We start from the raw sequence: 27,269 nt of genomic DNA, 5'->3' as shown, positions 1-27,269 counted from the left end.
TTGTTGTTTTATTTTTCCAGACAGGGTTTCTCTTGTAGCCCTGGCTGTCCTGGAACTCGCTCTGTAGCCCAGGCTGGCCTCAAACTTAGAGACCCACCTGCTTCTGTCTCCCAAGTGCTGGGACTAAAGGCGTGTGCCAGACAGAATATTTTAAAATATTATTTATTTATTTCTATTTTATGTGATTTGCTTGCACGTGTGTCTGTCTACCACGTGCATGCCTGGTGCCAACTAAGGCTAGAAGAGGGAGTTGGCTCCCCAGGAACTAGAGTTACAGGTGGTCATGAGGCGCCATGTGGATGCTAGGAATTGAACCAAGGTTCTCAGGAAAAACAGCCAGGGCTTTTAACCACTGAGCCATCTCTCCAGTTCCCTAATATAGGATCTTAAAAGTACTATTGGAGGCCAGGGGGGTGGCACTCGCAAGCTTTAATCCTAGCACTTGGGAGGCAGAAGCAGGCGCGGATCTGAGTTACAGGCCAGCCTGGTGTACATAGTGAGTTCCAAGAACAACCAAGACCCGTTCACAGGGGTTGCATATCAGATATTTGCACTATGATTCATAACAGTAGCAAAATTACAGTTGTGAAGTAGCAATGAAAATAACACGAGGAACTTTACTAAAGGGAACACAGCATTAGGAAGGTTGAGAACCATTGCTCTAGATCTTTCCAGAAAATCGAGGGTGACACGCTGCATGAAGAGCTTCCCTCTCTCCCTGAGTGGTATAGGGAAAGAAAGCTGTGGGGATGGAGTGTAGCCCAAAGCCAGGGCTAATCTGTCCTAAGGGTACGGTGGAGACCTCAGAGGCCCTATCTGTTTTAATGGGGATGTCTCTGTCCTGCTGACCGAGTCCACTAGAACCAGCAGATGTTCTGGTCCTGGCTTGGTGGCAAATGATGTGTTGTTAGCGCACCCTGGAGTGGCCCCCTATGCTGAAGAGGCTGTAAAGGTCCATGTGTGGTCGATGGGGGCAGAGGAGGGCAGAGGAGAGAGCCGGAGGGAGTGGCAGAAACCCAGCTGGGATGCAGACTGCTGAGAACAGTTTTTCCTATTTATTTTATTACATTTATTATTTATTTTGTGTGTGGTGATGGTGGTGGTGGGTGCCAGTGCCACAGCACAGGCATGGTGGCCAGAGGACACCACTCCGCTGATGGTTCTTTCCTTTACAACGTGGGTCCCAGGAATCCAACTCAGGCCATTAGGAAAGCACCTCTGCCCACCAAGCCGTCCTTCTGGACATATTTATTGATTTGGGTTTGTTGTTATTTTATTTTTGAAACAGGGTCTCACTATGTAGCCCTGGCTGTCCTGGAACTCACTCTGTAGACCAGGCTGGCCTCCAACTCACAGAGATCCGCCTGCCTCTGCCTCCGGAGTGCTGGGATTTAAGGTGTGCGCCACCAGCGCCCGGCTGACGCAGGATCTCTTGCAGCCCAGGCTGGCTTTGAACTGCCTCCCCCTCCGGAGTGCTGGGGTGGTAGGTGTGCATCACACACAGCTTTACACCTGGGCGCTGGGTTTCAAAGTCTGGCCTTCAGGCTTGTACTGTAAGCACTTTGCCGTCTGACCGTCCTCCCAGCCACACACCGTTAACCCTGCGGATCGACGGAGACCGCTCAGGGGCCGTTCCATGGGAGACAGGAGGAACTCTGCCTTCTTTACGGGACACCTGCTGGGGTGGCTCAGGGTCTTGTTGACTACGTGGCTTCCTTTGGAACCACAAGGGACACGTAACACGGGCAATGGTGACAGTCTGACGTCTGTCTCCGGTCTCGAGGACAGGTGACTTATCAGCACTGTAGAGCCTTTTCATGGGGACCCACTGCCCCTGGATCCCGGATGACTTCAGAGGCCAAGGGTCATAATCCTGGCTGGCCTCTTGGTCTTGCTGTACTGACTTGCTGAGGTCGATCTTTTAAACACCAGTGCACAGGTTCCCCAGTCTTGAACTGGAAATAATGAAGTTTAGTGTTGGCAGCCTGGTGGCAGCGTTGTAGACTGGGCTGGCCTTGAACTCATAGAGATCTGTATCAGGCTTTCTTTTGGGCCATGAACCAGCTCCCAAATCATGACACAGAGACTTATGAATGCTTGGCCTTAGATGAGCCTCTTTTCTTGATAGCTCTTATAACTTAACCTGTTTCTCTTCATCTGTATTTTGCCTCAGGGCTTTTGACCTTTCTTTCCTATGTCCTACTCCATGTCTGGCTGACTGGCCCTGTGCGGCTCCCTCTTTCTTTCTCATTCTCTTCTCCCCTGGGATGATGCCTCCTCCTACTTATTCTCTCTGTCCGTCCGCCCCGCATATCCCTCTCCTGCCTACCTATTGGCTGTTCAGCTTTTTTTTTTTTTTAGACCTTAGGTGCCTTAGGCAGGCAATGCAACACATCATTACAGCATTAAACAAATGTAACACATCTTTGCCTAGTTAAAGTAATATTCCACAACAGATCCGCCTGCCTTGCCTCCCGAGTGCCAGCCTGATCTACATAGCAAGTCCAGGCCTGTTAGCACTACACAGAGAGACCCTGTCTCAAAAAATAAAAAAGTAAGCCGGGTGATGATGGCACACATCTTTAATCCCAGCACTCGGGAGGCAGAGGCAGGCGGATCTCTGTGAATTAGAGGCCAGCCTGGGCTACAGAGTGAGTTCCAGGAAAAGCACAAAGCTACACAGAGAAACCCTGTCTCAAAAAACCAAAAACCAAAAAAAAAAAAAAAAAGAAAGAAAGAAAGAAAGAAAAAACAAAAAAATTCAAAAGAAGGTTGACTCCAGTCACATCCACAATGTGCTCAGCCTGCTGTCCCGTTCACAAACTCCCTGACTTCAGGGGTCCTGTCCTCTGTCCTCTGCACGTCCTGGGAAGAATTTATTGCTCCTTGGGTGCTTTTTTTTTTTTAAACAAAGGTTCCTATGCACGCTTTTGGACCTCACAAGAATCTGAGAGTTACAGAGGGTTGCATTCCAGAAAGATCTGCCAAGATAATGGCCGCTGTGGTTAGGGAGCCTAGCTCAGCAAGAAGAGAGAGTCCACAGAGAGCCAGGGAGGTTTCCATGTTAACCCTAAAAGCGCAGTTTTGTTATTTTGTCTTTTTTTTTCCCCCAGAGCTGAGGACCGAACCCAGGGCTTGTGCTTGCTAGGCAAGCAATCTACCACTGAGCTAAATCCCCAACCCCATAAAATTGCAGTTTTGGATGCAAAAAAGTGTGTTCCCCTGGGTGAGGAAGGAAAGAGAAGGAGGCTGGGCCAGTGGCCCAGTCTGTGGAATGCCTGCCCACCATGCACGAAGGTCTGGGTTCAGACCCAAGCACCACACCATCCAGGCATGGTGAGCCTGTCTGGAATCCCAGTACTTGGGAGGCAGAGGCAGGAAGGTCAGTAGTTCAAAGTCATTCTGGACTACTTATAGAATTTGAGAGTAGCCTGGGCTACACAAGCTGTTTTTTCTTTTCTTCTCTCTCTCTCTCTCTCTCTCTCTCTCTCTCCTCCGTTTTTTTTTTTTTTTTTTTTTTTTCTTCGAGACAGGGTTTCTCTGTGTAGCTTTGGATCCTTTCCTGGAACTCACTTTGGAGACCAGGCTGGCCTCGAACTCACAGAGATCCGCCTCGCTCTGCCTCCCGAGTGCTGGGATTAAAGGTGTGCGCCACCACCGCCCGGCTTTCTTCTTCTTTTTTAAATAATGTATTTATGTACTTTGGTTTTTTTTCTCTGGCTGTCCTGGAACTCTGCTCTGTAGATGGGGCTGACCTTGAACTCAGAGATTGCCTGCCTCTGCCTCTGCCTCTGCCTCCCGAGTGCTAAGCACCAAATGAACTCAGTTCCTCAGGCTGCAGTGATCTCAAAGCGAGGCTGATAAACTAGACCCGGCCGCAAGCAGGTCAGGTGGAGGGGTGGGAACCTGTTTGGGAAGAGCAGGCCCAATGCCCGCCAGTTGCCCCCTCATGCTCTGGAGGCTGAGAGGAAATGCTGGCCAGGAAGAGAAGGGGGTCTAGGGGTAGAGTGCTCACCTAGCCAGCACCACATAAACTGGGCTTGGCGTTGATGCTAGTTCCGGTCGACACAAACTAGGGTCAGCTGAGACAATGTCTCCATCAGAGCTGCCTGTGAGCAGGTCCGGGGCCATTTTCCTGATTTTTGTTGAAGGAAGAGGCCCAGCCCACTGCGGGTGGTGCCACCCCTGGGGAGGCAGTGCTAAACTGCACAAGAAAGCAGGCCGGAGAGCAAGCCAGAGAGCCGGTCCTCAGGGTGTCTGCATCAGCGCCGGCCTCGAAGCTCTCGCTTGAGTCCCTGCCCTGGCTTCCCGTCATGAAGGGATGTGAAAGATGAAATCAACCCTTTCCTCCTCAGCTGCGTTCGGTGTGGCATTTATCATGCAATAGAAAGCAGACTAACTGCCACTCCCTGTAATCCCAGCACTCAGGAGGTAAAGGTTCAGGGGAAGGCTGGCTGCGTGGGAGCCTTTCTCAAAACAAGCGACAGGAGAGAAAGACAGTTCCTCTAGTCTGTCAATCACACCACACTGCAGGGGAGTCCTGTCAATCACACCACACTGCGGGGGAGTCCTGTCAATCACACCACACTGTGGGGAGTCCTGTCAATCACACCACACTGCGGGGAGTCCTGTCAATCACACCACACTGTGGGGAGTCCTGTCAATCACACCACACTGCGGGGCAGTCCTGTCAATCACACCACACTGCGGGGGAGTCCTGTCAATCACACCACACTGTGGGGCAGTCCTGTCAATCACACCACACTGCGGGGCAGTCCTGTCAATCACACCACACTTCGGGGGAGTCCTGTCAATCACACCACACTGCGGGGAGTCCTGTCAATCACACCACACTGCGGGGAGTCCTGTCAATCACACCACACTGTGGGGCAGTCCTGTCAATCACACCACACTGCGGGGGAGTCAGAAGAAAACTGTCCCCTTGCTCTTGCAGGCTACGATGAGCCATCACAAAGTGTCCCTCAGCCAGGGTCTGTCAGTTGCAATTATGACATAAGGCTTTTCACAGGGGACTGGAAGGAACTCCTCAGCCTGCTCGTACCCCCTGAGGTGACAGCAGCCGTCCAGGGTAACAGCCTGGCCACCCTTGGGTCACTAGGTTCTTTTTTTATTTTTATTTTTAATGAGACATGTCTGCTCCTGGCAGCAGCAATCTACTTCAGAGAAGATGATGGACCTTGAAGAAACTCCATATGGGGTTTACTTTCATTGTGGTAAAAGTTAGCCACCAGGCAAGAAAGTGCCCTTGCCTTGACTGCTGACAGTATGCTGTCCAAATGGGACAAGCAGGACACAAAAGAAAGGAATGCCAAACTTTGCCAAGACAAGGTAGGAAGACCCTTCAGAAAATCCTGCTTCACAGAAAAGTCTGTCAGATATGCTAGACCTGTAGGCTAAAGATGGATGCCCCAATGTTGCAGAGGAACCTTGGGTGACTGTCCAGGCAGCCAGCTGTTTCTGTCATTTCTCACATTTGTTGGAAGTCGCTTGCTTGCACTTCCTGCTTGCTCAGGTAACATTATTGCCTTCTCAGGTCTCTGAGGGGGTTGAAGGCTAGATAGTTATAGTTATGGTATTCCTTGTTACCAGATTCAGAAAAGAAATTCACTAGTGAGGTGTAAAGTGTATAGGGTTGTGAGACATTAAAAGATAGTTTTGATAATACAAGTTAGAATAGAAAGTGAATTAGGTACAACCTTTTGGACTCACCAAAATAGGGTAGATAATGGAGTATTTTCTCTGAATTTGTCAAATGTTTATGGACTAGACATTGTTGATATATTTATTGCCTGTATATATTGTATGTACTTATTGTATATAGTTTTTCTTAATATTAGTTATAACCTTTTTTTATTTTAGACAAAAAGGGGGAAATGTGGTAATATTTTATTTGTACTCTAACAAATAAAGCTTGCCTGAAGACAGGAAGTGATATGGCTGGGCAGAGACAGGAATATAAGGCAGGAGGAGACAGGAGCTCACCCCCTTTTGGTCTGAGGATTCAGTAGAGGTAAGAAATCTCTCTAGTGGCTGGCTCCTCTGATCCTGATATCTGACTCCGGGTTTTTATTATTAAGACCAATTAGAGTTTGCCCTACATCTCTGAACTGCTCACTCAATGACCTCAGGCACCCTAGGAAGAAGTGGCTAAGAGATGAAAGAAGAGAAGTCCCCATACAGGTCACCAAATTGCCATTCCAGCACAGCACTGACAGGCTGTGAATTCACCCAGACGGCAGAGGCGGTGGTAGAGTCTATTACGTACACTGAGGTGAAGCCACAGTGGGAAAGCAGGGACCCTGACTGCAGAAGTGATCTAAACTTAAAAAAAAAAAAAGATGCTGGGCGGTGGTGGCGCACGCCTTTAATCCCAGCACTCGGAAGGCAGAGCCAGGCAGATCTCTGTGAGTTTCAGGCCAGCCTGGGCTACAGAGCAAAATCCAGGACAGGCACCAAAAGTACATAGAGAAACCCTGTCTCAAAACAAACAAACAAACAAACAAACAAACAAACAAACAAACAAAAAAGTTTAAAGCTTTCTAAAATTATTCTTTGTTTGTTTGTTTTTTGAAAACAGGGTTTCTCTGTGTAGCTCTGGTTGTCCTGGAACTCTCTCTGTAGACCAGGTTGACCTTGAACTCAGAGATCTGCCTGCCTCTGCCTCCTGAGTGCTGGGATAAAGGCCTTCATCACAACTCCCAGCTCGCAGTTAGCTTTCTATTGCTGTGATAAACACCATGACCGGAAGTAACTTGGGGAAGAAAGGGTTTATTTGGCTTATATTTCCATATAACTGTCCATCACTGAGGGAAGGCGGGCAGGAACTCAAGCAAGACCTTGAAGCAGAAAATGAGGAGGAGAGCTGCTCACTGGCTTGTTTCCCATGGCCCCATCGGCCTGTCCCCCCCCCCCAGACAGGGTTTCTCTGTGTAGCTTTGCGCCTGTCCTGGATCTCACTCTGTAGACCAGGCTGGCCTCGAACTCACAGAGTGCTGGGATTAAAGGCGTGCACCACCACCTCCCGGCTCAGTCTGCTTTCTTAGGCAGCCCAAGACCACCTGCCCAGGGGTGGCACCATCCAGTGTGCTGGGCGCTCCCACACTGGTTGTCAATCAATCAAGAAAATGCCCCCCCCAGACATGCCAATATGAAGTTCCTCCTCCCAGATACTTTAGTTTGTGTCTAGTTTATAGAAACTAACCAGCACAGCTGAGAAAATGCTTGCTTTGCTGAGGACCTGAGTTTAACTCCCAGAACCCAAAGTGTGGGGGGCTGGAGCTAGACGTGGAGGTACACGTGTCTAATTTCAGCTGGAGTCGGGAGACAGGAGGACAGCGGGGACTCACTGGCTGAGCAGCCTAACTGTATCAGGCTTTCTTTTGGGCCACCAACCAGCTCCCAAATCACAACACGAAGACTTATGAATGCTTGGCCTTAGATGAGGCTCTTTTCTTTTCTTTTTTCAAGACAGGGTTTCTCTGTGTAGCTTTGCGCCCTCCCTGGAACTCGCTTTGGAGACCAGTCTAGCCTTGAACTCACAGAGATCCGCCTGGCTCTGCCTCCCAAGTGCTGGGATTAAAGGCGTGCGCCACCAATGCCCGGCGCCTGTTTTGTTTTTGTTTTTTAGTTACATGTATTTGAATGACTCTGCGTGTCTGTATATGTGAGTACAGTGCCCTCAGAGGCCAGAAGAGGGTTGTGAGCATTCATGTAGATGCTGGGAACTCTTTTTTTGGAGCAGGGATTGAGACAGGGTTTCTCTATGCAGCCCTGGCTGTCCTGGAACTCACTCTGTAGATCAGGCTGGCCTCAAACTCAGAGATCCACCTGCCTCTGCCTCCTAAATACTGGAATAAGAAGTGTGTGCCACCACCATGTAGAGCAGCCAGTGCTCTTAATCACTCAGCATCTTTCTAGCCACAGCTTTTTACCTGGCAGCTCCGGGGCAGAAGATCAGAACTCAGATCCTCATACTTGCAAGGCATGCACGTACTGCCTGAGCCGTCTCCCTAGCCCACAGAGGCCTGTAATCCCAGCGTTTAAACTGGAGGCAGGAGGATCGGAAGTTCATGGTCAGCCTGGGCTGCATGAGTCTCTGTCTTGACCCCCGACACACACACACAAAGAATATAGACGGGTTGGAGAGGGAGGTCAAGACAGCACCAGAGGTTGACTTTCCATTTTCCCTTAAAGAGTTGTTTGTTTGTTTTTAGATTTATTTATTTTCTTTCTGTCTGCATGTATGCATGTGCACCACGTTCCTGCCTGGTGTTCAGGGAGGTCAGAAGTTGTCAGGTCCCCCGGAACCGGAGTTATGGGTGGTTGTGATCCACTATGTGGGTGCTGGGAATCGAACTCAGGTCCTCTGCAAGTGCAGCCATCGCTCCAGCTCCAAACTTTCTGTTCTTTTGCATCTGTCTGCAAGCGCGTGGGCTCCAGTCCCGTGCCGCCACCGCTGCTTTGTCTGTCTTCAGCCTGTTGGTCTGTCTGCTGACCCACCACTCACGGCCCTCTCAACCTCTCTCTCTCTTCTGTCTATATTCCTTCATGCAGCCCAGGTTGGCCTTGAACTCCTGGCCTCCCTGCCGCCACCTCCGGAGTGCCGGAATCACAAGCAGGGGCTCCCGCCGATCCCCCTTCTACTTTACTGCCCGACTACCTGTCAACCTACCCATCCGCTGGAGTCCGTATTTGTGTGTGTCTGTGTGTGTGTCCTGGCCTGATCGTGGGTGGGAGGCAGGCCTGAGAGAAGCTTCTATCCACAGAGAGTGTGCAAGCAGGGAGGGGCGCCTCCCTCCAGTGTTGGGTTCACGGAAGAAATCAGAGCAGGCTTGGAGCTGGAAGAGGGCTGTAGCCAAGTCTTGTGTGTTAGGCAAGCACTCCATGACTGAGCCACACCCCCAGCCTCCAAGTCCTGGGGTGTCTTAAAGCAACATGCAGTGTCCAGGCCTTTCCAGGGCTGGGAGTCTACTATGAAAACCCTCAGGGAGAGTAAACATGGAAGCTTCTCTGGGAGGCAGGCCGAACTGACTATGCCCCAGGAGACTTCCAACCAAATACCACAGGAGGTTCCAGAGAGGCTGGGCAGAGGCCCAGGGGCGTGCCTAGCAGCTAGGGGGTGGAGTTGGATGCCCTCGGAGTCCCACAGTTCTGTGTACAGGATGTAAGTACAGAACTAGGGGCTCCGGGCAGAGGATCCGCAAACTGCAGGCAAAGAGGGAAGCGGGCCTCTGTGAGCAACACAGGCCCAGGCCGAGGAGAGGCTGAGGCCGGGGTTCCTAGGTTTGAGGGGCCCGCACCAGGGTCTGAGGGAGGAGGGCTGGGCTTGGACCTCTGGGTGTGGGGGAAGAAGAGTGTGCCTGACTCCTGAGGGGGAGAGAAGAGGCTGGGGTCTGAGGGAGGAGAGCAGGAATTTGGGCATTTGAGTCCGAGGGAGGAAGGCTGGGCCTAGATTTTTAGGTTCGAGGGAGGAATTCATGCGATTGGACTCCTGGGTCTGTGGGAGGGGGTGAGGGCTGAGCCTCTGGGAATGAGGCCTGAGGAGAAAAGGAAATAGCAGAAGTCTGAGACAAATTTTGGTCTGTCTAGTTCTGTAATTAATTAACTAACGTGGATCAAATGAAGAGGTGAAAGTTCACACAGGAGTCGGGCACTCCTGTCATCGCGGACTGGGTCCCCATCCCACCACCAGTGTCTGGGTCTGTGCAGAGTCCGCAGGGACCTTGTGAAGAATCAGCGAGGCGGGGTCCAGAGGAGTCACGTGTCCCTCCCACTTCAGGTCACCCAGTCAGGATGGGGATGCCCCAGGCCTGGGTCCTCAGCCTCTTGCTGGTCCTCCTGCCTCAGACCTGGGGTGCAGGTAAGAGGCCACCTCATGATGTCCTAGCCCTGCTGGGAACCTCACTGTGGATCGCTTTCCTGTCAAATACACTTGACAGTCTCAGGGCATCTGTCCCTGTCCATCTTTCTCTCTCCCTCTCTGCGTCTCTCTGGCCCCCTCCCTCTGTGAGATCACTGCCCCTCAGACTGAGTCCAGTTTTTCACTGTCCACGCCTCACTGACGCCCCTCTTTCCTCTGCACAGAGACCCGCCCTCCACTGCTGTACCACCTTACAGCTGTGTCCAACCCATCCAAGGGGGTTCCCTCCTTCTGGGCCACAGGCTGGCTGGGGCCTCAGCAGTATCTGAGCTACAACAGCCTGCGGCGGGAGGCTGTGCCCTGCGGGGCCTGGATGTGGGAAAGTCAAATGTCCTGGTATTGGGAGAAGGAGACTGTGGACCTGAAAAGCAAAGAACAGCTCTTCTTGGAGGCCATCAGAATCCTGGAAGACCACCATATCGATGTGGTTAAAGGTGGGGTGCAGTAGCCTGGGCCTGAGGAAGGAATGTGGGGTCTGGACTCCTGGGTCGAGGAAGAAGGCTGGAGCCATAGGTCTGAAGAAGAGGGTGAGGTCTGTCTGAACCCCTAGGAATAAGGGTGAAGGCTGGGTCTGGACCTCTAGGTCTGAGGGAGAGAGCTGGGGACTGAGCACTGGGTCTGAGGGAGGAGGAGACAGGAAGCCTGGCCTTGTCTCAGTCTGCTCACCTGCGTGTTGGCATCTAGGTAACTACACGCTGCAGGGCCTGCTGGGCTGCGAACTGGCCCCCGACAATTCCTCGTTGCCCACGGCTGTGTTCGCCCTCAATGGCGAGGAGTTCATGCAGTTCAATGCAAGCATTGGCAATTGGACCGGGGAGTGGCCTGAGACAGAGATGGTTGGAAATCTGTGGATGAAGCAGCCTGAGGTGGCCAGGAAGGAGAGTGAGTTCCTGCTGACTTCCTGTCCTGAGCGTCTGCTAGGCCACCTGGAGAGGGGCCTTCAGTACCTGGAGTGGAAGGGTGAGCCCATCCCCTGCCTGTCCTCCAAGTCTCTGTAGCCATGCTCCAGGCTCTCCCAACGTCCTGCTCAGTGCATTCCCACACTTTCCAGGGGGCCTGTTAAGACAAGGTCTCATGTAACCCAGCCTAGCCACGAACTCACACTCACGATGAGGTGGAGGATGATCTTGAAATCCTGATCCTCCTGCCTCCCTCCAAGTGCTGGGCTGACAGAAGTGTACTGCCCCACCCAGCTAATTAATTGTAGTTCAGGCTGACCTTGAACTCACAGTGATCTGGCAGCCTCTGTCTCCTGAGTGCTGGGACTGAAGGAGTGTGCCACCATGGCCAGCTACTTTTTCTTTTTCTTTCTTTCTTTTTTGTTGTCTTTATATTTAGAGTTTCATAGTGTAGACCAGGGAACCTCAAACTTGTCCTTTTGGTCTCAGCCTCCCAAGTGCTAAGTTTTTCCATGTCTTTTTCTTCTTGTTAACCTCTGAGAGCTCTTTGTATATTGTGGACCCAACCCGTCACCAGGTAAGTGTTTCAAAAACACTTCCTCCACCGTATTTCTTTTGTTCTTTTAAAGGAAGGTTTATTTATTTATGTGTATGAGTGCTCTGTCTGCATGTATGCCTGCAGGCCAGAAGAGGGTGTCAGTAAGATACCATTTGGTTGTTGAACTTGGGTCCTCTGGAAGAGGAGCCAGTGCTCTTAACCTCTGAGCCATCTCTCTAGGCCCCTGAGAAGTGGAATTTTTTCATTTATCACTTTTCTCTCTTGAGGACTGTGCTTTTGTTAGTATATCTTGGAGGTCATTCCCAACCCAAGGTGACCTAGGTCTTTCTGTGTATTTGGAGGGTTTTACAGCTTTGCAGTCTATGTACACACACCCCCACCCCCACCCCCCCACCCCTCGTTTTCCTTTCTAACAAACCAAAGTTTCATCCTGTCTGGATTTGAGTGTGCTGTGCTCATGCGTGCGCTCATGTGCATGAAGGCCAGAACGCAGCCTCGGGGGGTGTTCTTAGGACCTTTTCCTGAAAAACAAATTTTAGGGCTGGACGAGGCTCTGTAATTAAGAGCACATAGTGATCTTGTGGAGGACTGAGTTCAGTTTCTAGAACCCACACCTGGCAGCTCACAGCCACCCATAAGTCCAGCGCCAGGGGATCAGATGTCACTGGCCTCCATGGGCACCTGCACTGGTGTGCACACACACGTTTTTATTTTCATATGTGCACTTGTGTGTCTGTGTGCACGCGAGTGCAGCTGCTCACCAAGGCCAGAAGAGGCTTTATACCCACTGCAGCTGGAGTCACCGCACTGGCAGTGATGATCTGCCCAGCGTGGGTGCTGGGAACTGAGCTCAGGACCTCTGCAGGAGCAGCACGCACTCTTAACGCTTTTGCTTTTAATTCCACCTCTCACTTCGTTGACTCTTTTTGGTATTGAACTCAGACCCTTCTCTTGCTAGGCAAGAACTTTGCCACTGAGCCATGCCTGCCTGTCTTCCATCTTTTAGGGTTTTTTCAGTTGTTGTTGTTGTTTTCTCACGACAGGGCTTCTCTGTGTAGTCCCGCCTGTCCTGGAACTCGCTCTATAGACCAGGCTGGCCTTGAACTCATAGAGATCTGCCTGCCTCTGCCTCCCCAGTGCTAGAATTAAAGGCATGTGCCGCCACCCCCCACCAGCCATCTTTTAGGTTTATAAAACATTTTTAAGCTTACATTTACTTATTTATTTATTTATTATTTTGTGTACATATGTGACTGTGATGTGTGGGGTGCATGCACACGTGCATGTGTGTGTGGTGTGCACCTGTCCACATACACAGGTCAGAGAAGGACGCCTTCCTCCTCTATCACACTCCATCTTGTTTCTTTGACATGGATTCTTTCACTGAACCTGGAGCTACGCTGGCAGCCAGCAGATCCCCAGTGGTCCTCTCTCTCCGATTGCACCCTCAGTGCCGGGTTGCAGTTTTCACAGAAGTGCTGAGGATTCGAACTCGGGTCCCCATGCTTGTGCAGTAAACACGCTTATCTGCTGAGCCGTCTCCACAGTCTGAGGAACGTGGCTGGGTAGAGTCCACGGTGGAGCCTGGTCATACGTCGTCGGTCATCTGCTGATGGGTGTTCAGGTGTTGCTGTGCTTTGGCTCTTTTGACCGATGCTGCAATGCAGAGTAGGGGCTAGTGTTTCCATGGGATCTAGATTTCAACTTCTGGAGAAGCGCCCACAAGTTGGACGGCTGGGTTCATTTTAGAAAAAAAGAGTAATTATTTTTATTTTATGTGTGTGGGTGTTTTACCTCCATGGATGTCTATGTACCACATGCATGCCGTGCTCAAGGAGGCCAGAAGAGGGCATCAGATCCCCTGGAATTAGAGATAAAGATGGGTTTGAGTTCCCTGCCGTGGGGTGGGTGCTGGGAATCGAACCTGCGTACGCTGGAGGAGCAGCCACTACTTTTGCCTGCTGAGCTCATTGATTCAGGAAACTCCATGGTGGCTTAGTGTGGTGGTCCATGGACTCCAGAGGCGGGGCAGGTAGATCTCTGAGCCAGCCAGGACTAAGTGAAAAAGGAATGCCATGTAGCTGCACTGTTCCCACACCCCTTGGCAAGGGTTCCAGTTTCTGCAGGTACTGGCTGCTCTTGGTACTTCCTGTCTGTATGGGATTTTGTTTTTCATAATGGCCTTCTGTTAGCAGGTATAAGGCTGTGTTTCTGTTCCTTTCCTTCCAAACATGCAAGGCAGGGGCTCTACCCCCAAGCCATCCTCACTGGGGGATTCTAGGCTCTACCACTGAGCATGTCTCTAGCCCTCATTTTACTTAAAAATAGTTTTAAAGTTATATTTGTGTGTGTGTATGTGTGTGTGTGCAGGTGTGTGTGTATGTGTACATGTGCACACACACGCACACACATCCCAAAGCATAAGTGTGAAGGTAAGAGAACTTTGTAAGCTGGATCTCTCCCTTCTGCCATGTCGGTTCTGGGGCTAGAACTCGGGTCTTCAGGCTTGTCAGCAAGTTCCTTCCCCACTGGGCCACCTCACCAGCCCTGTATTTTATTACTAATTTATCAGAGCTGCAGCTGGAGTTACAGGTCATCCAATGTCAGTGCTGGGAATCGAACTCAGTTCTGTAGGCAGAGCAGCAAGTGCTCTTAGCTGCTAAGCCATCCCGCAAGCCCTTCATTGGCCCTCTTTTGACCTTTTATTTTGAGGTGGGGTCTCACTAAGTTTCCCAGGCTAGCTTTGAACTCACTCTGTGGCTTAAACCTTGAGCTTGGGATCCCTCTGCCCTAGCCACCTGGGTGCCGGGCTCACAGCCTTGGCCACACAGCTTACTGTCTCTGGTGGTTAAGGTGCTTCCTTTTTTCTGTTAGGCAGAAGCCAAGGCTAGGCTGAAGCTCAGGGCTGAACCCTCAGGGTCAGCCCTGGAAACCAGGAGAAACACGGGCCCCTCAGCACCACCCACAGGAAGTCATCCGCACTAGAAAACAATAGGAACCCCTGGGCAGAACACAGAACTGCTGACCCAGGTCCGGTCTTCTGTGGCTGAGCCAATGGCGCGCCAGGTCTCCCAGCTGCCAGTGAGGCCCCTCTTTCGGGGAAGCTGCCTGGCTTCCTCTTCCTAAGAAATGGTCAGCTTATTTTCTGCTGAGTACCTGCAGCTGAGAACCAGAACAGACCCACCCCGGATGGAGGGAACGCCTCCGCCCAGCACAGCCCTGCTGGGTTCTTAGACCCCCATAGACTTCCATTTTGTTTAGGGGTTTATTGCTGTTGATTCAGGGTCTTGTGGAGTCCAGGTTGGCCCCAAACTTCTTATGTAGTCAAAGATAACCTTGAACTCCTGATCCTCCCACCTCCACCTCTGGAGTGCTGTGATTACAGGTGTGCACCACACCACACACAGTCAGTCAGTCTCAGTGTGCTGGCGACTGAACCCAGGACTTCACACACATCAGACAAGCACTCTGCAAACTGAACCACATCCCAGCAGCAGTTTACTTTTTTTATTTATTCTTCATGCATTTCTTTTTTCTTTTTTTTAGACAGTGTTTCACTATGTCACTTTGGCTAGCCTGGTACTTGCTGTGTAGACTGGGCTGGCCTGGTACCCACAGAGATCCACCTGCCTCTGCCCCCTTAATGCTGGGATTAGAGGTGTGGGCCACACACCCAGCTCTCATTTTTTGAGACAGTGTCCAGCTCATTTGGAACTCAGGATTTCCCGGCCTCGGCTCCTCCAGCACTAGCACACTCCTGGCGTGAGTGTTCCCTGTCACACCCTGCTAGCTAGGCCAGTCTTGTCTCTGCTCCGTACATACACCGACGTGCTCCCAGAGTTAGTTCAGTGCTTTCCTAACATGCATGAAGCCCCGGGCTCCATCCCAGCACCACATAAACCAGGCATGGTGGCACAGGCCTGCCATTTCTCAGGACTTAGGAAGGGGAGGCAGGAAGAGCAGGAATTCAGAGTCATCCTTGTCCACATAGCTAGTTCAAGGCCTTTCTGGGCTGGAGTGAAATTCAGTTTCAAAACAGACAAACAAATGTGCCTGGGAGATGCTCGGTGTGCACGAAGACCTGGCTCTGGGCTCCTGCTGCTGCTGCTGTACCAGCAGGGAGGGAGCGGGCAGAGATGGGGTCACAGAGCCTCCCTGGCAGCTAGTGTAGCCAAAAGGGGGAACCCTAGGTTTACTGAGAGAGAGAGAGAGAGAGAGAGAGAGAGAGAGAGAGAGAGAGAGAGAGAGAGCCTCTGTCTCAAAAAATAAGTGGAGGGTGGGAAAGACGATATTCTTGCAAAGGACCTGAATTTGGTTCCCAGCACCCACGTGGTGGCTCACAACCATCTGTAACTCCAGTTCCAGGGGGATCTGATGTCCTCTTCTGGCCTCCATGGGCACTGCATGTGTGTGGTATACAGACACATGCCCAAAACCACCCTTACACATAGAGTGAAAAGTAAAGGGAAAAGTGAAGAGCAGTAGAGGAAGACACGTGCCATGGACCTCTGGCCTTGACACATGCCTATTTACACACACACACACACACACACACACACACACACACACACACACACCCCAAAATAAGGGAGGTGTCATGTGGGGTTGGCAGCGTTGGGTGTCTGTTCCTCTGGGAAGCCCTCTGGGTCAGCACAGGGCTGACATAGGGAAGGGGGTGTCTGGCGGTGACCAGCTTCACACTAAGCCTTCAGAGAGGGCACAGCCCGGCTTAACTGCTGGCCTGTCTCCTGTGTCCACAGAGCCACCCTCCATGCGCCTGAAGGCCAGTCCTAGCGACTCCGGCTCCTCCATCCTGACCTGTGCTGCTTTCTCCTTCTATCCACCCGAGCTGAAGCTGCGATTCCTGCGCAACGGGCTGGCCGCGGGCTCTGGGAACAGCAGCATTGGTCCCAACGGTGATGGCTCTTTCCACGCCTGGTCCCTGCTGGAGGTCAAAAGAGGAGACGAACACCATTACCAGTGTCACGTGGAGCATGAGGGGCTGCTGCAGCCCCTCACTGTGGACCTAGGTGAGGCTGTCCCTCCAGCCTCGCCGTCTTCTTGCTGTTCCTGGCTTCTGACTCTCTCCTAAGCCCTATGGCCAGTCCTCCCGAGTCCAACCATCTTCTGTCCTGCTGTTGCTGGTCTTCATGGCTTCCGAGCAGCTCACTCTTGCCACTGGACATCCTTGCCGCGGCTGACTTGAACCTGCTTCTCCTTCCTGAGTTGGGTTCTCAGCCAGCCCACTCACAGTGTGGCTGTGTTCTCTCAGTATCGCTATTGTTCTTTAAAAAAAAAGGATTTATAGCTGGGCAGCGGTGGGGGCTGCGGCGGCTGCGGCCGGCGGTGGCGGTCCCCCTTAATTCCAGCATATGCATATATATTTAATTTCCCTGCACTCTTTATGTGGGAGGGGAAGGCAGAGGTGCATGGCACACTTGTGAGAGTTGGTTCCCCCCTGCCACCATGTCACTCATGGGGCTCAAACTCCTGTCAGGCTTTATGGCAAAGGCAAAGGCCTTTACTCACTGAGCCATCTTGCCAGCCTAGGTTTCTATCTAGAGGGTCAGAGTCAGGTCTCCTGGCACTGGATATGAGTGCTGGGAACCAAACTTTGGTCCTCTGGAAGAGCAGCCAGTGCTTTTAACAGCTGGGCCACCTCTCCAGCACCAGTGTGACTGGTTTTTGTTTTTTCGAGACAGGGTTTCTCTGTGTAGCTCTGGCTGTTCTGGAACTCGCTTTGTAGACCAAGCTGGTCTGGAACTCACAGAGATCGGCCTGCCTCTGCCTCCCGAGTGCTGGGATTAAAGGTGTGCGCCATCACTGCGGTGTGTGGCTGGTTCGATTTTTTTTTTTTTTTTGTTTTTCAAGACAGGGTTTCTCTGTGTATAGTTTTGGTGCCTCTCCTGGATCTTCCTGTAGACCAGGTTGGCCTCGAACTCACAGAGATCCGCCTGCCTCTGCCTCCCGAGTGCTGGGATTAAAGGCGAGCGCCACCAGTGTGGCTGGTTCTTACATGCAGAGTGGAAACATGAGGCCCAGGGCCTGCTCTGCACACATCCACCCCCAGTCACATGCTGGGCAGGGTCTCTGCGGGGACTCATCAGCTGCTTTCTTCCCTGACTTCATAACACTTTCTGGCTGCAGATTCACCAGCCAGATCTTCTGTGCCTGTGGTTGGAATTATTCTTGGTTTCTTGGTGATCATAGTGGCTGCCGCAGGGGGTGTGCTGCTGTGGAACAGGATGCGCAGCGGGCTGCCAGGTGTGTGCAGGAGTGGGAGGGGCGGTGGGGGGAAGCGGAGACCCAGAGAGAAAGAGAAGGCAGAGGGAGAGACAGAGAGACAGAGACAGGACAAGGTTCCAGGGAGAGGGAGAGACCGAGAGAGTGGAGGGAACAAGATAGAGAGGCGGAAGAAAGGGACAGAGACACAAAGAGAGAAAGAGGGGAGGGAGGGAGAGAGAGACACAGACAGAGAGACACAGACAGAGACAGGTCCTGACCTCCCAGGGGAAAGAGATGGGGACAGAGACCACAGAGTGGCACCCTCATGGTGTGTGGGGCTGGTGAGACCTTGGTTACAGACGCTGACCTCTTTTCCTCTCTTAGCCCCCTGGCTTTCCCTCAGCGGCGATGACTCAGGTGACCTGCTGCCCGGTGGGAACTTGCCCCCTGAGGCCGACCCTCACGGCGGCGCAAATGCCTTTCCGGCCACTTCCTGATGCCGACTCAGGCCGCCAATACCCACTGCGGCATTTGGTGCTGTGTGACTCCTGAACTCCTGGCATCTCTGAGCCTCCTGAGGGAGCCCTGGGCCGGATGTCCTCCCTTGGACCTCTCCTTTTGTGGCCTGCCTCAGTTTCCCCTTCTAATGAACATGGCTCTTTTCCATCTCCACATAAAATTTGGACCCAAATCTGTGTGTTCACCGTTATTCTTGCGTCTCAGGCAGCGGGAGTTTGGGAAAGATCATACAGACGCCTCCTGGTTGCGGGGGTAGGGCCTGACTATTTTGTACACTTGTGTACTTTAGTCATATCATGTATATGATACCTACACTGTGCCAGGCATTTCAAGGAATTCAGCTCTTCTGCTCTTCTCTTTCTTTGTTTTTTGAGATAGGAACTCTATGTAGTCTTGACTGTCCTGGAACTTGCTATGTATACCAGGCTAGCCCCGAACTCATGGAGATCCGCCTGCTTCTGCCTGCCAAGTATTGGAATTAAAGGCAGGAGCCACCAAGCTCGACCTCTTTCCTTAAACCAATTTGAGAATAAGGAAGCGGTTAAAAAAAAAATACAAGCCGGGCGGTGGCGCGTGCCTTTAATCCCAGCACTCAGGAGGCAGAGGCAGGCGGATCTCTGTGAGTTCGAGGCCAGCCTGGTCTACAGAGCGAGATCCAGGAAAGGCGCAAAGCTACACAGAGAAACCCTGTCTCGAAAAAAAACCAAAAAAAAAAAAATACATTTCCCGTAATCCTTAAGGGCCTGAGCCTCTGGAGGTGGCTGTGCAGGCTGCCCACAAGCCTGCTGGGAGTTGTAGTTCGAGCTGCCTTATCGCCCACCGCCCCTTCCAGGCCAGCGCTCCGCTCTGTGGACGTGGCGAGGGCCTCCCCCGGGGCAATCTTGGCGCTCATTGGCTCCGCCCCCTGAGGCTCTCCTGCGCCGCCATTGGTCAGAGGGCGGGGGGCCTCTGGGCTGCTGGGGGCGGAGCTTGACTGGCACTGGGCCAGGGTGGGCATCTTTGCGTGAAAGCAGAGCTCAGCGTGGGACTTGAACCCAGACCGGGTAACGGGTAACGGGGGTGGGGAGGGAGGGGTAGGGTGTTTCGGAGTGAGGGGCGCGGTGAAGTCTGGGGGCCACACAGAAGACCCTGCATGATGCTTTCAGCCACCCCCATCCCCTGAGCTTTGGTGGGACGTTTGCCACGTCTCCAGTTGAAATACCCCCTTTCTCTGGGACTCCCCTGAGGCTCGGGTTCTACCCTCATAGTTTTTACCTTCAAACCCCCTGTTCTTCTTGCCGACTTTTCTTGAGCCCCAAACTTTTTGCAGCCTTGCCTTAGGCAACTCCTCTAACTTTGAAGTTCTCCCCACATTCTGTCTGGTTCGGATTTTTTTCCCACGTGACCCTCTGATCCCTGGTCCTCACCTCCTCCCAGGACCGATGATGTGGCGATGGTCGCTTCTGTTGCTTCTGTTGCTGCTGAGGTGGCGGGCCCTGGGGAAGCCATCCCCGGACGCCGGACCTCATGGCCAGGCTAGGGTGCATCAGGGAGCCCCCCTGAGTGAGGCCCCCCACGATGACGCCCACGGGAATTTCCAGTACGACCACGAGGCGTTCCTGGGACGAGACGTGGCCAAGGAATTTGACCAACTCAGTCCAGAGGAAAGCCAGGCCCGACTTGGGTAGGATGCGGGGAGCTGGGCAGAGGTGGAAGGTGGGGGAGAATTGAGCTCACTGAAAAGATTAGAGGCAGGAGACTGGACAGGACTGTGATACTCACTCCTGGGAAAAGGCAGAGTTAAACCTGAGGCTGTGGAGGACCTGGGTCCCTCTCTACTTCGAGTCCTCTATGCCTCTGTCTGGACATCCCTGTTCTGACTCTTTTAGCTTCGAAAGGGGTCACCCACTCTTGGTAGAGACTGAAGAAATGAACTTTGAGAAGGATCCCAAGCTCAGAATTCAGGTTGAACTGGGAGGGATGGAGTCACGACTCCATCTGGAGGAGTTTGCCATTTCCCTGTGGAGGACACAGTCAGCACGACCCTGGGACAAGAAGGCCACTCCGAGCATATGTGCTTTATTATTATCATTATCATTACTTTTATTATTTTGAGATAGAGTCTCACTGTGTACCACTGGCTGGCCTGGAACTCACTATGTAGACCAGACTGGTCTTAGAATGCACAAAGATCCGCCTGCCTCTGCGTCCTGAGTGCTGGGATCAAAGGTGTGTGCCACCACGCCTGGCTAACAAGTTGTAGTTTTCAACTGGACAAGTAGTGGCATTGAAGGCTGCAGGGCCGAGCTGGAAGGGAGGAGCCCAAAACTGATCTGCCCTTCCAGGGAAACGGGCAGAACTTGAGTCCACAGGCAGGCAGAGCCTGCCACGGGGAGCTTCAAGGTTAATAGAGACGCTCGGATGCGGTCCAGAGGCCACACTCACTGCTGAACAGCTCTTTCTGGCTAGGGTTGAGGTTTGTGCAGCGTATGGGCGGGCAAGAGTAGAGGGTGTGACCTTGGTTAAAGCCAGGTGCTGATCCACATTTCCACGACTACCTGTAGGGGGAGGACTAGGAGAAGAAGGGGGGCTTTTGGATTGCCGGGTGCTGAGATTAAATAAATGTGCCTCTTAATTAATCTGACCGCCTTTCCAGCTGTGTGGCAGTGTCTCCAGGGTGGGCAAGACTTGGGGTGGGCAAGACCTGTCATTGACGATGCTCCTCCTGATCCTGTCATTGACGATGCTCTTCCTGATCCTCCCGCACTCGGGAGGCAAAGGCAGGAAGATCTCCGTGAGTTCAGGACCAGCCTGGTCTACAGAGTGAGCTCCAAGCTGACCAAGCCTTCATAGTGAGACTCTCTAGAAACAAAGACGGACAGTGCCCCTTCTGGGTTCACTTGTGATATCATGCAGAATTTTCAGTCCTAAATGGTGCCTTGGCTGTGAGCAAGGGGTGGGAAAAGTGTAGGCAGTGGGCAGTGCTCTGGGGTGGAAAGGTCTGAAGATTGACAAGAACCTCACCTATTTGCCTGCAGACCTGGGGTGGCATTTTTCCTTATTTTATTTTTAAAGATGATTTTATGTGTATTTTGCCTGCATGCATATATATGTGCACCATGTGCGTGCCTGATGCCATGGATCCCCTGAAACTGGAGTTACAGTTATGCGCTGCCATGTGAATGGTGGGAATCGAACCCACGTCCTCTAGAGGAACACCCAGTGCCCTAACCACTGAGCTGTTTCTCCTGCCCCCTTATTTTTCTTTAAAAAAATTTTTTTTTGGCTGGGCGGTGGTGGTGCATGCCTTTAATCCCAGCACTCGGGAGACAGAGGCAGGAGGATCTCTGAGTTCGAGGCCAGCCTGGTCTACAGAGTAAGATCCAGGACAGGCACCAAAACTACACACAGAAACCATCTCTCCAAAAACAAAACAATTTTTTTTTTTTCCTGGGCAGTGTTGACACACACACGCCTTTAATCCCAGCACTTGGGAGACAGAGGCAGGTGAATCTCTGAGTTTGAGGCCAGCCTGGTCTACAGAGAGAGTTCCAAGATAGCCAGGGCTATGCAGAGAATCTCTCTCTCTCTCTCTCTCTCTCTCTCTCTCTCTCTCTCTCTCTCACACACACACACACACACACACACACACACACACACACACACACACAATCTGTTTTGTTTTTTTGAGGCAGGGTCTCTCTACATAACCCTGACTGTCCTGGAGACTACTAGGCTGGCCTTGAACTCACAGAGATTTGCCTGGCGCTGCCTCCCAAGTGCTGAGATTTAAAGGCATGTGCTACCATATCCTGATCTTTTCCTGAGTGTATGAGCACCATGAACATGCTCATGGTGCTCATAGAAGCCAGAAGAGGGCGAGGATCCCCAGGAACTGGAGTTACAGACGCTTGTGAGCTGCCCTGTGAGGTCCATGGGAATCAAACCCCCGGTCCCTACCAGAGCAGCCGGTGCTCTTAACCAACTGAGCTGTCACTCATCCCCACTTCTCCATCATCTGTAGGTGCAAGGCTGCTCAGCAGGAAAGGAAGGGGCCTCGGTGGGCGGGGTCAAAACTGAGATTGACAGCATCTCTGCTCTAGGGTTGGGGCCTCATTGGGAAGGACTAGGGACTCACACCCGTCCTCCCCGCAGGCGGATCGTGGACCGCATGGATCTTGCTGGGGACAGCGACGGCTGGGTGTCCTTAGCCGAGCTTCGTGCGTGGATCGCGCACACGCAGCAGCGGCACATCCGGGACTCGGTGAGCGCAGCCTGGCACACCTACGACACGGACCGCGACGGGCGCGTGGGTTGGGAGGAGCTGCGCAATGCCACGTACGGCCACTACGAGCCCGGTACGGCCCCTCCCCTGTGCTCTGTGACCCCTCTTTTAGGACCTGATCACTGATGCCTCTCCTCCATTTCTGATCTCGTTTGCTCTTCCTTCTGAGATCCGACCTAAGTTGACTGGAGACTTCACATCCTGACCAGGAACACTTATTTTCTCTGCGCTGTTGTCCCGACCTGATCTGTTCTTTTGAGACAGTCTCTCCATGCAGCCCTGGTGTCTTAGATTACTATTGCTGTGATGAGACATCATGACCAAAAGCAAGTTGGGGAGGAAAGGGTTTATTTGGCTTACACTTCCACATCACTGTCCATCACTGAAGAAGTCAGGACAGGAACTCCAACACGGCAGGACCCTGGAGGCAGGAGCTGATGCAGAGCCCATGGAGGGGTGCTGCTCACTGGATTGCTCCTCAAGGCTGTTCAGTCTACTTTCTTTTTTGTTTTGTTTTGTTTTGGTTGGTTTTTCCAGACAGGGTCTCTCTGTGTAGCCCTGTCTATCCTGGAACTCTCTCTGTAGATCAGGCTGGCTTCAAACTCAGAGATCCTCCTGCCTCTGCCTTCCGAGTGCTGGGATTAAAGGTGTGGTCACCACCAGCAGTAGCAGTCTGCTTTCTTATAGAACCCAGGACCGCCAGCCCAGTGGTGGCCCCACCTACAGTGGACTGGGCCCTCCCACATCAATCACTAATTAAGAAAATGCTTTACAGCAGTAATTTTCAAGCCGTGAGTCCTGACCCTGTTGGGGGTCGCTGTCAGATATCCTGCATATCAGATATTATAATCATAACAGTAGCAAAATTACAGTTATGAAGTAGCAACGAAATAATTTCATGCTGGGGGGTCACCACAACGTGAGGAACTGTATTAAAGGGTGGACGCATTAGGAAGGCCGAGGACCTCTACCTCTGCTGCACAGGCTTGCCTACGTCCATTCTTACAGAGGCATTTTCCCACCCAGGGCTCCCTCCTCTCAGAGGACTCCAGCCGGGTCACTCCTGGGTGGCAGTCCTCAGCCTGGGCCTGCGGTCTCAGCACTTGGGAGGTGAAGGGAGAAGCGTTGTCCAGAGCGCCAGGCTAGGCACACCACAACTGCCTGTGGGTCCTCCTGCTGTTCCCCAGCCACCAGGCCCGCCTCTGACCGCACATCTCGCTCACACCTGTCCTTCCCCAGGGGAGGAGTTCCATGATGTGGAGGACGCCGAGACCTACAAGAAGATGCTGGCTCGGGATGAGCGGCGATTCCGGGTGGCCGACCAGGACGGCGACTCCATGGCTACCCGGGAAGAGCTGACAGCCTTTCTGCACCCCGAGGAGTTCCCTCACATGCGGGACATCGTGGTTGCAGTGAGTGGGCTGCAGAGAACCTGCCTCCCAAACCTGTCCTCGGTCCCCGTGTCTTCCCCGTGGGTCCCAGGCCACCAGCATAGACGTGGGGACAGCAGCCTCTCCCGTGTCTGCTCCACACCAGTGCCTGGTGTCTCCTTGTCAGACTTCCCTGTGTCCTCGTTGGGTGCCCAGTCCCTGGCCTGTGCCCAGACAACCAGGAAACACAGCTTATTTGACATGCACATACAACGCCCTGTAATTTAAGTATGTCTCAGATACCAGGTGTAGAACATACTTACAGGAAAGGGCGTATGTACGGGTGCTGTGGAAGCCAGAAGGCACGGGACCACCTGCATCTGGAGGTAGAGACGGCTGTGAGCTGCCCGCTGTGGGTGCTGGGAACTGAACCCAGGTCCTCTGTAAGATAGCCAGTGCTTCTTTGATCTTGTCTTGTTTTGTTTTTCGAGACAGGTTTCTCTATGGAACTCTCTTTGTAGTCCAGGCTGGCCTTGAACTCACAGAGCCACCTGCCTCTACCTCCTGAGTGCTGGGATTAAAGGCGTGCGCCACCACTGCCTGACCTACACATAAAATTTTTTAAAATCTTTAAAAATATGTATGATTCATGAGTCAGGCACTCAGGAGGCAGAGGCAGGCAGGTCCCTGAGTCCAGAGCCAGCCTAGTCTACAGAGAGAGTTTGGCCAGCCAGAGCCCCACAGGGAGAGCCTCTCTTATAAAACAAGACAAACAAAGTTGGACAAGGTCGGACACAGAGAGGTTTCCTGGCTGCCGTCCACTAGACACGTGCATCCCTGTCACGTTCAGCCCTCGCCTTTCTCCCTTCGGAGATGTCTCTAATCAGGTGCACTGACTCTTCATCCTAACCCCTCCCCAGGAAACCCTGGAGGACCTTGACAGGAACAAAGATGGCTACGTCCAGGTGGAGGAGTACATCGGTGAGCGAGCCCGTTCCCACCTGAGGGGTCAGCTCCTGGCCCCCAGAGAGAGTGCGCCTCATGTCTTTGCTTTATCAAGCACCCACTGTGTGTGGAATCTGCTCATGACTCGCCTAGGAAGCTGTCCCTGGGCGCCTACTGTGGAAGGCATTGGAGACAAAGGCCCTTTGGGGGACTGTAGCTAGAGTTTTCCTGCCTGGCCCACAGTCAGGACAAATCTCTGTCACCCACCAGTCCCGCAGCCGCTCAGACCCAACCAAGTAAATGCAGAGACTTATATTGCTTACAAACTGTATGGCCGTGGCAGGCTTCTTGCTAACTGTTCTTATAGCTTAAATTAATCCATTTCCATAAATCTATACCTTGCCACGTGGCTCAGGGCTTACCGGCATCTTCACATGCTGCTTGTCCTGGCTGCGGCTGGCAGTGACTCCTTCCACCTTCCTGTTCTTTCTTTTCTCCTCTCTGTTAGTCCCGCCTATACTTCCTGCCTAGCCACTGGCAATCAGTGTTTTATTTATTTATTGGGGGTTTGCTGTTTTTTTTGTTTGGTTTTGTTTTTTGAGATAGGGTCTTCTGTAACTCAGGCTGGCCTTGAACTTACTGTGAAGACGAGTCCTGTCCCGCGCCACTGCCTCCACAGGGCTGGGATCACAGGCACACACAGCCATGTCCTGTCTATGCCGTGCGGGGACAGCGTCAGGGCTCTGCTTGTGGAACAGTCCCTCTACCATTGGGCCACTTCTTCAGCCCCCGTGCATGGAGTTCTCTGAGTTCGAAAGGTTTACATATGAAATGTTTTTTGCAACAAATATGCACAGAAGACTTTTTGTTTGTTTTTTGTTTTGTTTCTCCGTGTAGTTTTGGTGCCTGTCCTGGATCTCACTCTGTAGACCAGGCTGGCCTCGAACTCACAGAGATCCACCTGCCTCTGCCTCCCCAGTGCTAGGCTGGGATTAAAGGCGTGCGCCACCACCGCCTGGCACAGAAGACATTTTAAATATCATGCTTATAACATTTGTAAGGAATGGATGCTTTATCTTTTCTGTTTTTCTTTCTAAATCTTTTTATATAACATATTTTATCACCCAAACAAAATAGATGTATGATGGTCTGGCAGCCTGTGGGTGTGGGTGTGCGGGTGGGATGGAGTGAGAGGAACGGGGAGGTCAGGAATAGAGGGTAGGCAACAAGAAAGATAGCTCTTGGGGTGCAGGATGAAGGTCTCCCAGCCTCCAGGGCCGCCCCTCACCTTATCTGGCCCACGCTCTTCCCATCCCCTCAGCTGACCTGTACTCTGAGGTGCCTGGGGAGGAGGAACCTGCCTGGGTGCAGACGGAGCGGCAGCAGTTCCGGGACTTCCGGGATCTGAACAAGGATGGGCGGTTGGACGGCAGTGAAGTCGGTTACTGGGTGCTGCCTCCATCCCAGGACCAGCCCCTGGTGGAGGCCAACCACCTCCTGCAGGAGAGCGACACAGACAAGGTGAGCTCGGGTCTCTGCAGGAACTCAGGAGGGTCCTGAGACACAGAGAGGAGGAGACAGCAGAGCGGGGAGCAGAGACCCAGGGAGACAGAGAGACAGAGACAGAGAACCAGAGAGAGAGACACACACACACACAAGTGGGGGACAGAGGCCTGGAGGGGAGCAGCGAGGCAGGGGAGGGGCCTAGGGACGTTTGGAGTGGGTAGGGTCCCATGTGGACCCGGCCTCCCGCTGACCCCTTTACCCCTAGGATGGCCGTCTGAGCAAAGCCGAGATCCTGAGCAACTGGAACATGTTCGTGGGCAGCCAGGCCACCAACTACGGTGAGGACCTGACAAGGCACCATGACGAACTCTGATTCCTAGGTCTGCTCAGACCTGTGACCCCATGACTCCAGGGGGGCAACCGAGGGGCCACCAGCAGCCAGCCCCTCCCTCAGGGCAGACTCAGCTCTGGTGTCCCTGGTTCTTGGGCTATCAGGACCCACTCAGTCACCTTCCCTCCCTGAGACCCCCGCCCCCCACCCCGGGACCCCCAACCTGCCCAAGACACTCAGGCACTCAAGTGACAGCCACTGGTAGCATCTCCCAGCACAGACCCTGAGCCCACACCCTGGCCCAACCCGAGTCTGAACCTCAATCACACAGGCTGGCCTATCCTGCTCACTGCCTGGGAGCAATAAAAACCATTGCTGGGGTACTCTGGGGTGTCTGTCTCTCCGGGGGTGGGGAAAGGAGGTGTGCTCAAGGAGGGGCGTCCTGGGAACTGGGCTCGGAGGCCTGCGGGAAGGTATAGGCAGGGTTTCTCAACCTATGGATCTTACTCCTTTGGGATTGAATATCAGATGTTTACATTATGATTCATAACACTAGCAAAAATGGAGTTCTGAAGTACAGACCAATAATTTTATGTTTGGTGGTCAGCGCAACATGCAGAACTGTGTTAAAGGTCGCAACATTAGGGAGGTTGAGAAGCGCTGGTCTGGGGCATTTGGACATGGGAGGTGGGTGTTAGTGGAAATGTGAGG

The 27,269-nt window shown here is 52.6% G+C and overlaps 2 protein-coding genes across 9 annotated transcripts; both read left to right on the top strand.

The window, feature by feature from the left end:
- Positions 1-9,032: 9,032 nt before the first annotated feature.
- On the top strand, positions 9,033-18,314 carry Fcgrt (Fc fragment of IgG receptor and transporter). Of its 7 annotated transcripts, none has more exons than XM_037200673.1 (7): positions 9,033-9,184; positions 9,730-9,880; positions 10,105-10,374; positions 10,625-10,900; positions 16,159-16,428; positions 17,546-17,662; positions 18,008-18,314. In XM_037200673.1, exons 2-7 carry the CDS (start codon positions 9,814-9,816, stop codon positions 18,118-18,120), a joined length of 1,113 nt encoding a protein of 370 aa, XP_037056568.1. In that variant the 5' UTR covers positions 9,033-9,184; positions 9,730-9,813; the 3' UTR covers positions 18,121-18,314. The 7 variants fall into 7 exon arrangements, with proteins under 7 accessions (XP_037056568.1, XP_028717706.1, XP_028717707.1 ...); XM_028861873.2 differs by having other exon boundaries at positions 9,610-9,880; XM_028861874.2 differs by lacking the exon at positions 9,033-9,184 and adding an exon at positions 9,190-9,253 and having other exon boundaries at positions 9,610-9,880.
- A 766-nt stretch (positions 18,315-19,080) lies between these two features.
- On the top strand, positions 19,081-26,944 carry Rcn3 (reticulocalbin 3). 2 transcript variants are annotated; one of them, XM_028861885.2, is made up of 7 exons: positions 19,081-19,185; positions 19,559-19,805; positions 22,277-22,479; positions 23,646-23,818; positions 24,697-24,757; positions 26,043-26,242; positions 26,493-26,944. In XM_028861885.2, the coding sequence occupies exons 2-7, from the start codon at positions 19,564-19,566 to the stop codon at positions 26,598-26,600; spliced, it is 987 nt and encodes a 328-aa protein (XP_028717718.1). In that variant the 5' UTR covers positions 19,081-19,185; positions 19,559-19,563; the 3' UTR covers positions 26,601-26,944. The 2 variants fall into 2 exon arrangements, with proteins under 2 accessions (XP_028717718.1, XP_028717719.1); XM_028861886.2 differs by having other exon boundaries at positions 19,081-19,192.
- The last annotated feature ends 325 nt before the right edge of the window (positions 26,945-27,269 follow it).

This window comes from Peromyscus leucopus, chromosome 1, assembly GCF_004664715.2.
Source record: "Peromyscus leucopus breed LL Stock chromosome 1, UCI_PerLeu_2.1, whole genome shotgun sequence".
Lineage (NCBI taxonomy): Eukaryota > Metazoa > Chordata > Mammalia > Rodentia > Cricetidae > Peromyscus > Peromyscus leucopus.
Note: the sequence above shows the minus strand (reverse complement) of the source record. Positions and strands in the feature narration are given on the sequence as shown.

Excerpts from the sequence above, each read along its gene's own strand:
- Rcn3 (XM_028861885.2), top strand. The coding sequence starts at position 19,564 with ATGATGTGGCGATGGTCGCTTCTGTTGCTTCTGTTGCTGCTGAGGTGG. Across the intron at positions 23,819-24,696 it reads TGCGGGACATCGTGGTTGCA|GAAACCCTGGAGGACCTTGA; the intron begins GTGAGTGGGCTG and ends ACCCCTCCCCAG. Across the intron at positions 26,243-26,492 it reads AGGAGAGCGACACAGACAAG|GATGGCCGTCTGAGCAAAGC; the intron begins GTGAGCTCGGGT and ends CTTTACCCCTAG.
- Fcgrt (XM_037200673.1), top strand. The coding sequence starts at position 9,814 with ATGGGGATGCCCCAGGCCTGGGTCCTCAGCCTCTTGCTGGTCCTCCTG. Across the intron at positions 10,901-16,158 it reads TCAGTACCTGGAGTGGAAGG|AGCCACCCTCCATGCGCCTG; the intron begins GTGAGCCCATCC and ends CTGTGTCCACAG. Across the intron at positions 17,663-18,007 it reads GATGCGCAGCGGGCTGCCAG|CCCCCTGGCTTTCCCTCAGC; the intron begins GTGTGTGCAGGA and ends TTCCTCTCTTAG.